General features: G+C 43.1%; 1 protein-coding gene and 1 long non-coding RNA gene across 6 annotated transcripts in view; one reads left to right on the forward strand and one right to left on the reverse strand.

Moving 5' to 3' along the window:
• Window positions 1-1,140, reverse strand: part of LOC308482857 — a 46,190-nt gene extending 45,050 nt beyond the window's left edge. Inside the window, exon 1 of the long non-coding RNA XR_013989466.1 lies at window positions 1,033-1,140. This is a non-coding gene — a long non-coding RNA (uncharacterized lncRNA). The remainder of the gene's footprint in view (window positions 1-1,032) is intronic.
• On the forward strand, window positions 942-9,776 carry CENPS (centromere protein S). Of its 5 annotated transcripts, none has more exons than XM_081016302.1 (6): window positions 954-1,181; window positions 1,944-2,067; window positions 3,589-3,622; window positions 5,270-5,341; window positions 7,506-7,572; window positions 9,292-9,776. In XM_081016302.1, exons 1-6 carry the CDS (start codon window positions 996-998, stop codon window positions 9,448-9,450), a joined length of 642 nt encoding a protein of 213 aa, XP_080872428.1. In that variant the 5' UTR covers window positions 954-995; the 3' UTR covers window positions 9,451-9,776. The 5 variants fall into 5 exon arrangements, with proteins under 5 accessions (XP_080872431.1, XP_080872432.1, XP_080872428.1 ...); XM_081016303.1 differs by lacking the exon at window positions 5,270-5,341 and adding an exon at window positions 5,090-5,143 and having other exon boundaries at window positions 955-1,181; XM_081016305.1 differs by lacking the exons at window positions 1,944-2,067; window positions 5,270-5,341 and adding an exon at window positions 5,090-5,143 and having other exon boundaries at window positions 942-1,181.
• The last annotated feature ends 652 nt before the right edge of the window (window positions 9,777-10,428 follow it).

The following is a 10,428-nucleotide window of genomic DNA, read 5'->3' on the forward strand; positions in this document are numbered from 1 at the left end:
ATCTGTGTAACCCAACCTCTTCTTAATGTATTCATGATGTAACTGGGATGTATTTTGCACTGTATTCTGGGATATGGAGGGAAATTTCAAAAGTTCATGTCACCCCTTTCTCGCTGTTCAATCTCGCCTTGAACCTGTTGCGCAATAAACTTGGATCTTCTGTAGTTTGCTCCTGCGTCCGGCTGAGCTCACTTTCTTCCGCAGGGACCCACGGACTTAGTCCGATGAGCTGGGTGGCAGAGTAACCCCGCACCCAGATTTTAGCCGTAACAATGCAAAATGGGAAGGGGCTAAAAAAACACACCCCATGACCGGCACCTGCAATCACCACAAATCTACCCAGACATCCAATTTTAATTCTGGAGCAGTGTTGTTTTTATCTATCCCTCAATAAATTATATTCTGCCTACTTCTCCATAAATGTCTTGAGTTATTTTACTAAGAGTTTATCTATTTTGGTTTTGATTGGCTGAGTGAATGCAACTTGCCAATGATGGGTTTGCCTCCCTGACTTCCTTTGGGAGGAAGGGAGGGATATACATGGGATGGATAAATGAACATCCATTTTATTTATTTTCAAATGTAAAAGTACCATTATTTATTTTCACTTATAAAAAATTACCCCCCTCACAGAATATCAGGCCGATATACACAGCAATATAAAAGCATTTAAATCCCACCCCCGCTAAAAACAGAACAAGGACAAACCGCTTAGAGGTTTTACTACAATTAAGCAGTTCGTTAATTAAATTAAATTAAGGTGGCTGGCCACTCAAGAACATTGTAAACAGCTGGGTAGGCCCGTCGTCATAAAATTTCGCTAAATAAAATATGTGACCCACAGCCCAGCCCCAATCCTATCCCAGCGCTTTGGGGGCAGAAAAGTCCCCCTCAGCGCACCGAGTCCCGCGCCCAACAGCCATGTGGCCCTTCCTCACAACCACCCTATCCGCCCCTTTCTCTCGCCATGACAGGTTCCTCCCTGCCGCCCGACGATGACCCGCCCCCTGCCCCAGCTCTTGTTTTTTTTACCTCAGAGCCTCCGCCGCCATTACCGCCCCGAGCGCGCGAGGAGGCGGGGCTGGGCGGGAAATTCGAGCGCCATCTTCGCTCTTCGCCGCCTTCAGAAAGGGGCTGCCATGGAGGCGGCGGAGGCCGTTGGTCGCCTCTCAGACACCCAGGTATGGGCCGCGGGGCGCTGCGGGTTCGGCCCCCTCCGCGCTACCTCCCTCTCCCTAGCAATGGAAGCGCACCGCGTGTTCCAGAGCGTGTGCAGAGCGCCGTTGCCTTGCCAGGGTGAGGGAGGCAGCGGGGCCCTGCGCACGTTGCAGCGCGTAGCTTCTCCAGCCTCAGGGAAGAGAGAGGGTGCCCTGGGGCATGTGTAGAGTGCTGTGCCATTGTTTAAAATGCGTGTGAGCGAGAACGCTAGAGTCCTGTTGTTTTTCGTTTTGCATTTGCGATGTTTAAAGCTGTTCTGGTTATGTTATGTGGATTCCCTCCAACCACCGCTCGTAATTTTAAGAAAACAAATTCATAGGATAAACTGTTCCCCTGGTAGGACAGTATTTGGGAGATCTGGGGGTTTTCTCGGGGAGTGGGTGGGGCGCAAGGGGGTGCAAAACGACAGTATCCTTTACAATCAATTATTTTATGATGCCCTTTCAGTCATGATTCCAGTGAAATAGTCTTTATTATCTCAAAGCAATTGTGTTGTTCAGACGTGCACAGTTTATCCGACCCTCCCACCAAATATAGTTCCATTTACCGGTAAACTATCCTTTGCTGCCTGCTTTTTGTGATTGCAAAAAATGAGGTTTCTCAAACAGGTGTCAGGCCACAGTGTGTAATTCCTGTGTGTTGCACAGGCCTCGTGTAATGCCTAGGTGGGTCAGTGTGTAAGTACTGTATATGAAGTGCAAGTTTTCTGTTTTGTTTTTCACCAGAGGTTGAAGGCTGCATGCCATTATACGGTCGCTGGCCTTTGTGAAGAAGTTTCACAAGACAAAGAAATTCAGTTCAGTAAACAAACCATAGCAGCTATTTCTGAGATCACCTTCAGGCAGTGTGGTACGGCATATATTTTACAGATATCTTTCTCCCCCGTAGTTTCATTAGTTTATTTATTATTAATGTTGCAATACATATATGAAATATTTACATATTGATACATATACCATTATATTCATAAATTCACATTTTCACATTTCATTATGTACCAACATTTATCCAATTCTTATTTCTTGCCCTGTGTCTTCCCTCCACCCGTGCATTACTTCCTTGTTATTGTTTTGTAACTTTATTATTGAGATTGTAATTTTGATATTTTACAGATATCTATATTTGTCTGTAGGAGCAATCATTGTTGCTTTTTAAAAAAATAGAACTGAAATTAGATATGTATAGAACTGACTTAATGATTCATTTTTTTTTAATTTTCTGGCACTAGAGGGAGTACACAAGATGAGTTCTGAGAAATCTGTTGAACAGCAGTGCAAATGTTAACACTGCTGTACAAAGCCAAATTAACTGTTGCTTTAAAAATCATTTTCTTTGTTTCTCGGGCTGCGTGTGTTCTGTTGCTTAAGTGAGCTAGGGTATCTTAGGCACGATGAATCACTAAAAAAAAAAGTTTTCTAGTCCTCTTGAGGGTGAAGGAAAGTTTGAAAAAGTACCGTATTTTTCGCTCTATAACACGCACTTGACCATAACACGCACGTAGTTTTTAGAGGAGGAAAATCCGTAGGCATGCCCCCCATTGGCATTCCCTCCATAACACGCACAGACATTTCCCCTTACTTTTTAGGAGGAAAAAAGTCAGTGTTATGGTGCAAAAAATACGGTATTTACAATGATGGGAAATCAGAAATGGGAAATCAGAAATCAGAACAGAAGAGAACGAGTCAGGACTTCTACCGCCAGACTGAGATTCTAGCAGTCTCTGAATAGCTTTAGGAGCCAAGCCAAAGTCAGTTGTTATCTAAGACCAGATGACATCCTGTTAGTTCATAAGGCCAATATTTTTTTTGCCCAAAGCTCCTGATCTTGGTACAGGTTTCTCAGTCCATTATGATAGTCACTTTCCCCTCTTCAGCTATCTTGTGCCTTGTGACACCCTGCCCTTAACTTTCTGGAGTGTCTTCCCATTCTCATCTTGTGCTCACGAAATTACTTTGTTTTTAGGGTTGTTGTTATGTTTTAATCCCAGCCAAGCAGACACCTTTCCCTTCTGTCACAGAAGTTGATATTCAAACATGCTGGCACCTTTGTTCCATACTTAGCAGCACAATACAGTAGATTATCAAATCTCCAACAGGGAGACATCTTGCTAAGGCTGCAGCCCAACCCTTAATCCCACTTACTGAGGAGTAGGTCCCATTGAACTCAGCAAGATGTGCTTATGATGATACTGGGGACCTGGTGATGATATACGGTACGTTGTGAAACTTTTCCTTAGGCTGAAAGGTGCCTCATATGTTAGTAATAGATAACTGGCCACTAAATTTGCTAAAACAATAAAACTTAACATTTGCCTTCCAACACTAAAAAGGGAAAAAATGTTTGAGATTCCCCCTCCCCTTTGTTTTTCAGAAATCTTTGCAAAAGACCTTGAAATGTTTGCTAGGTAAGTATTGCGGAAATATGTGCTACTTAAAACTAGACATTGTGCTTATTAATATGGTGAGAAATCTAGAAAAGATAAGAGGGTACCTCCAGACAGCTATGTGTTGTGCTGCTTATCCATGCGAGTTTTTCAGAGTCCACACAAAGTCATCAGCATCAAAATATCAACCTGTATTCTACCCCATCCCATTTAATTTGCATTTATCATAGAATTGTAGAGTTGGAAGGGACCACAAGCATCATCTAGTACAACCTCCTGCAATGCAGGAATCTTTTTGTCCAACGTGTGGCTGGAGCCCACAACCTGAGATTTAGTTTATGCTATACGAACTGAGCTATCCTAGAGTTTAGAAATCAAGCAAACTTGTTGCCAATGACCTGTTTTCAATATGTGAATGTCCCCTTTGCAAATTAAGCCCCCATCTGAAAGTACCCATAAACCTTTCCTCTCTTCCTGTACCTACTTTTCCCAGAAACCAGCTAATGTTCACTTTACTATGCAGCATTGCTTCAGCAGTTGTGCTCTGTTGGGGCTCTGTTTTATTTATTTTGTAGTCTGAATGCAGGTTATTGATTCTAGCCTGTAAGGTTTCTTTCTCTTCCCCACTCACTTACATTCTTATGAAGCTTGATTGAGTGCTTAGCTTAAAAACTGTCTGTATGTTTCCTCAATGTGAATAATTCTCATGTACCCTCAATTCTTTGGCAGGCTTTTAATTTCCCCCCTCCCCATTTTAGTCTTGGAATTGCTCTGGAAGCCAGTACAAAGCACAAAAATGTATCTTCACAACACAGACAAATAGTAAATTGCCTAGAGGATAATGAAGCCTTTGTGTTGAGTCTTGCCTCCTAAGAGCAGCCTTGTGGGTGGATTGTGTTCTGCCTAAAGTAATTGCATGCAGGTGTTATGCCTAACACAGCACACAACTGTTGGATGGTCTCCTTTTGTTGGCTGCAAATTGAGCCCCTTCATGAGCCGGTGAGTAGGTGGTTTGTCTTAAGCTTTTCAGAAGAGTCTGTTGTGTGAGGTGTCTTCCCATGTGATAGAACCCACCCCTCCAGTCTGTCAAATTAGAGCTGTTGGTAATCTAAAGTGATTGCCATTATGTTCTTTTATAGAAAGGTTTGACTTCCGGAAGCTGAAAACTTGTTTGCTACTCATAAGTAAGTGGCTGGTGGAATTGCTTACTTCTTTGAAGAGGCTGCTTGCTCTATCAGTGTTCTGGGCTTGTATCCTTGCAGTTAGGAAGCATGGCCAGAACAGAGGGTCACAGAAACAGATACAGTGGTACTTCTGGATACGAATGGAGCCCTGTTCACATCTAGAAGCAAACGTAACTAGTGACGGCATGTCTGCGCATGCACACGTTGCTTTTTGCCACTTCTGCGCATGCGCGTGGCGTCATTTTGAGCGTCTGCGCATGCGCAAGCGGCGAAACCCGGAAGTAACACGCTCCATTACTTCCAGGTTGCCACAGAGCGCAACTCGAACGCGCTCAACCCGAAGCGCATTCAACCCAAGGTATGACTGTAGTGGGAAAGGTTCAAAATCATCACATTCAGACATCTTTAAAATATTATCTGGGTCCTCTTTCCTTTTTAATGTGATTATTCCTGAGCTGACAGACTTCCTTTTACTGCTCCCTAAGATTACATGGATGGATATGGGGCTTTTTTTCCCAGCTGGAACTTGCCGGAACTTGTTTCCGGTACTTTTTAGGTAGGCGCCATTTCCATTCTAAGGAAACGAGGGAGGATTTTATGGTGAGTTCCTTCACCTCTTTTTCTAGAAAAATAGCACTGAATGGATGACATTAAATAATATCCTAAGCATGAATTTGACATGCAACTATCCAAACCTCTTGCTTTTGTTTGACCAAAGCAGGCAGAAAACAGGAGCAGAGCAAATTTTACTATATCTTAGTGTATTAACGAATACTTCAATAGCTGTATTAAATTAATGCTGTTAATTTTGCACTGAGCCTTTGGAATAGAGTGAGCTAAGGGACCTACTTAGTCTTGGTACACTGCCTTGGAGCCAGCAGATAGTATCAGGTCACTAATCCCTTTGGCAGAGAGTGCTGTGGACTTCATTGAAGTCATCATTTTATGGCTGAGTTTGGGAGGTGTTGCTGCGCTATCTTAACTTTCTAGCCTTGTTCAGACTTGTCAGCAGCACTTTCAAGGCCCTTGTACATCTCCACCCACACTTTAGCCTTTGACGTACCTGCTGTTGCTCTCCTAGGCCTTGCCCTTCTTCACACCTGTCCTGCTGCTAGAATATTATTTGTTAGTTCTCTTTGGAGACCATCTAACCCAGTGTATTTTTCTGGGCCTTTTTACTCATCCAGATTTTGCAGCTTCCAGCTCTTGTGGCCACCTGCTTGTGTGTCTGTCCTGCTGGATCACTGGAACGTCAATGAATTTTTTGGTAGTTGTTGTAGATAATGACGTGTTTGCATAATGACCCAGTGTGTGATTGTGTAAATCAAGTAGGACTTGAATGGCTTGTAAAGCACTTGGTCTTCAGCAGCAAGTGGGGTACCTTCAGCCAGTTTTGTTTTATTAGATTTTATATACACAGTTTGCTGAAGCAACCCCTCCTCTGCCCACCCCCAAACAGTTTTGTCTGAGAGCCCCAAGAAGCTTTGAAAAGCACAGATAAGATGCTGTTGCAGTGAAGCCTTCCTGTTTTTCATCATAGAATCAAAATGGAATAAAAGGTGCTTCAATCCAACTTCTTGTCAACTAAAGATTGAATCACAGGGGTTTTCCCCACAATGCCCTTTCCAGTTTAAATTGCCAGTGTGTATATTCAGATATTTATGTTCCAGCCATATGTCTGCCTATAACCCAGTCCCTCCTGTGGAACAAGAGAGGGAGATGGCAAGGTTTTATTACACAGCTGCGGCAGCACACAGAATCCTCTTAAGCACATCCCCTGCATGTAGAAAACTCAGTCTAGATGTGCTACCTTCTCCCTGATGTACTTGTTTTCTACATGCAATGATGATCTGTAGCACTGATGTTGCTTTGTAGAATGTGGTTTACCCTCTATCTGTAGTGTGAAGTTGTATAACAGGCTAGGAAGGATACTACCCTGTGACCTGCTAAAAGGGAAGTTGGGGATGATATAAAATCAGGATTCCTGCCAGGCCAAACGAGGAACGCAGTGAAGTTACTAGTGTGGCACAGTATGACCTGGCTGGTTTTTTACCCAGTGACTGTGGAAAAAGCTGGTGAAAGAACCAGCATTATAGCAGCAACTAGTTAAGCAGGAAGACAAAGCAGTGCCAGGGGCAGATCAATGCAGCCTGAGCCATACAGGTGGACTTGGCAGCTTCCTAGGCAAGCCCAGTCCAAAGAGCATTTGTGATTTCCTGAAGTGGCACATAAATATTGGTTCTTGTGGTGATCTGAAAATGGCTGGTTCCCTGTTGGAACCAATAGTGTGACTGAATGCTCTGTGATAACAGGATGACTGCCAGCTTAGGGTGGCAAAAATATCTGAGCCAGCCCCAGAGAGATGACAGTATCGAGAATCAAGAGCTACACTTGTGGTTCAGAGTTTATCTATAGGGTCAGCAAAAGTCAGTGAGTAGAACAGGAGAGTGATTGGTTGAGGAAGGACATCAAAATAAGATTGCTAATTCAAGCCAAGGAGTCGCTAAAAGTGTGCTAAAAAAAATGACCCTAAGGTTGCTGCTTCATTTACCAGTGAGACGTAACAAGTAATGTTAACATTGCCTTGGCTGTCCTTTCCATAGTTTCACAGTCAAATAAGCCCTTTCACAGATAACATTTTTAAGCTCCAGCAAATTCTCCTGCAAACTGCTTGTGTTTTAGTGATTTGGTGTTTGTTTTTTTGTTTCCTCTTTACACAGGCATGCAAAACGAAGTACAGTCAACCTTGAGGATGTAAAACTTTTAGCTAGAAGGAGCAAGTCCTTGGTGAGATGAACCTCTTGTTTTTTTGGCACGTTGTTCAGAGGTCTTGCAGTTTTTTCCTAAGGATGCCTTCAAACAAATTAACATTTGCTGCCGATGGAGAAACTGCTTTCCTCCGTTATTGTTCCATCCCAAATGTCACCCTTGAATGTCTGTCTTCTGCTTTTTTCCTCCTCCCCCCCCCCCTTTGTCATGCTTTTCTGAAGTGTAGTGACACATGCTGGACTAAGGAGCAGCAGTCGTTGCAAGTGGTTCAAAACAGCCATGAAATGCAAGGGTGAAGTGTGGCATTTCTACACAAAGCTCAAGTATATAATGACCGTCGACCGCAGCAGTGATTGTTGATACCTCAATCTTCCTAGTTTTTACTGCATTAATTTTGCAGCTGTAGAGGGAGAGAGAACCTTGGTCTTGATTGAAGCCCTGATATGTGTAACAAAGCTTTGCGATACCTTCTAGTTCTGCAAAAGTTTCCATTTTGTAGCTCTTCTGTTTGAAGAGTGGTGACTTCCTGGTTAGCAACAGAATGTCCTGGGTGACTGAAATTTTCCTGGACCCTTGGACTGATACTAAATGTTAGCAGAGATGAATGGCTGCTGTCAAAAATAGCCCTGCTTCTCCTGGTAGCTCAGGGATGGGGAAACTGAGAATGATTTAACCCCCACTCATCAGCTGATGAGTGGAGGGTTATATTCTACTGCTTTGGTCATATGCACCATTTCCCTGTGGATTATTGGTGGGTGTAGCTGACACAAAATTTAACCCCGCCTATCAGCTGATGTCATCCACCCATTGGAATAATGTAAGCTGATTGACTTGTGGCTGTGGTTTTGAAAAATTGCTTGATGGGTCAACTTGAAATCCATGGCAGGCCAAGATTGGTTCATGGGCCAGAGGTTCATGTTGCAAGTTTCCCCCCACTTGTAAGGGCAATCTCAAAGCTTTCATATTGTTGCACATTGCCAAAAGGAGATACAAAACTGCTGTTGTCAGGGGTAGCTATCTGTGGGTGTATGTTCCATAGCATCTAGTCCTGGCCAGGGTTTGTTTATGCATGAGAAGGGCTGTGTTTTGGATCTAGGTGTTCTCTGAGATATTTATCTCTTCCTTTGTAAAAAGAGGGAGAAAGAGACAGAGAAAGTAGAATTTCAGTTTCAAATGCTGTGTGTTTTTGCTAGCCTTAAGGTAATCTAGGCAAGCCTTTCCACCCTTCTGCGCAATATGCAGCTACAAAGAGAAGGCTGAGGGGGTGCAAAGGGTGCAGCTGATTTGTGTGTCCTTGAACTAACAGCTGCAGTACGGCTTAATTGGGCATATAATGTCTTATCAGGAAGAGCAAGACAGTTGTGCCCCTCTACACTCTTAGATCACAGCTGTGCTAGTTAATACCCCCTTGTTTATACTTGGTTGCTATTAGTTTTGTTCTAATTGGTGTGAGAGAGAGAGGGGAGAACAGTTCTGTATAAGTAAAAGATCCAGAAAAAGATTCCCTACTATTGATCTAACTTAATATAGTCTACTTTGACTTGTGGCAACAGCACTCCAGAGTCTTGGACAGAAGTCTCCTATTTGCTACCTGACTGCTCAGCTGGAGTTATTGGGGACTGAACATGCAGTCTTCTGCGTGAAAAGCATGTGCTCTTTCACCAACCTGTGGTGAAGAATGCTCTCACTAGTTGATACTTTGCCCTATAGGTGAGAATAAAAACTATTTCTTTCTAGCTGAAATACGTCACTGAGAAGAGTGAAGAAATTGCTTTGAATAGCCTGGAAGAAAAAGAGAAAAGGAAAAAGAAATCGGGCTCTCGGAAAGGGAGAAGAGCCTCTGATGAACAGGAGGAACATGTGGTGGCTGAAAGTGATGATTCCAATATGGCATAATTTTCTCTTATCAAGACTACATCATTTTCAGCAGGGAGTAATGAGATCCTGGGACTGCCTTAGGATCTTCAGTTGCTGCTTGCCCTTGGGCAGAAAGGACTCTTGTGGTTTTCATTAGTAAGTAAGCAAGCACAATGCAGTTGGTATGCCAGTTCCATTTCTTACAGCAGACATGAAAAATGGATGCTTTGAACATTTGGGAAAGAGAGATTTTAAGCAAATGGAAAACATTGAGAAGTCTTTTCTATTTCACTTTACTTAAACACATAATGCATTGTATAAAGGCCATAGGTCATAACGTATTAAATGTAATTAAATGTGAACAACTGCCTTTTTTATCAGTCCCTGTCTTCAAAGTGGCCAAGCATTTGCAGAAGAATTGCTCCCTTTCCTTTCCTTGGCAGCACCCCTGCAAGAGATTTTTTTTTAACTTCCAAATTTTGGGACACACTAAGAGTCGTATTGCATCACACCAAAGGTCCACCCAGTCCAGCATCCTGCTTCTGATGGTGGTCTACCAGATGTCTCCAGGAAACCCTAATGCATGAGGGCAGTAGCCCTCTCCAGCTGCCACCCCCACCCCCCTGCAATTGGTATTGATTGACATGTTGCCTTTGAATCTGGAGGTCTGCATATGGCTGCCAGATGTTAGACCTCCTACGTGAGTGAAAACCTTTATGCTGGAACACGCCTCAAACTTCTCCAAAGCAAAGATGGCTCTTTGCAGAGCATACATGAACAGAGTAAGCTTTGAGATCCTTCTGGCTATACACGTTCATTGTTTAACAAATATGTAGATACCAATTCGTGACAGGATTGATAAAAACCAGCAAAAGTCCATAGCTGGTTATTATAAAAAACCCATTCCCATTTCTCTAACCATCTCCCCACATTCTCGATGGCAGGCAGGCACACACTCTTTAAGTGTCAGTTCATAAGTGAAATCTTTTTCCTGTTTTCAGCTCCAACCAACTTTGT

This window comes from Podarcis pityusensis, assembly GCF_964106645.2.
Source record: "Podarcis pityusensis genome assembly, chromosome: 8".
Taxonomy (NCBI): domain Eukaryota; kingdom Metazoa; phylum Chordata; class Lepidosauria; order Squamata; family Lacertidae; genus Podarcis; species Podarcis pityusensis.

What these genes read in the sequence shown, in the direction of transcription:
- CENPS (XM_081016302.1), top strand. Translation starts at nt 996, where the DNA reads ATGACCCGCCCCCTGCCCCAGCTCTTGTTTTTTTTACCTCAGAGCCTC. An exon ending in GTCGCCTCTCAGACACCCAG is followed by an intron (nt 1,182 to 1,943) that starts GTATGGGCCGCG and finishes GTTTTTCACCAG; the next exon opens with AGGTTGAAGGCTGCATGCCA. An exon ending in GATCACCTTCAGGCAGTGTG is followed by an intron (nt 2,068 to 3,588) that starts GTACGGCATATA and finishes TTTGTTTTTCAG; the next exon opens with AAATCTTTGCAAAAGACCTT.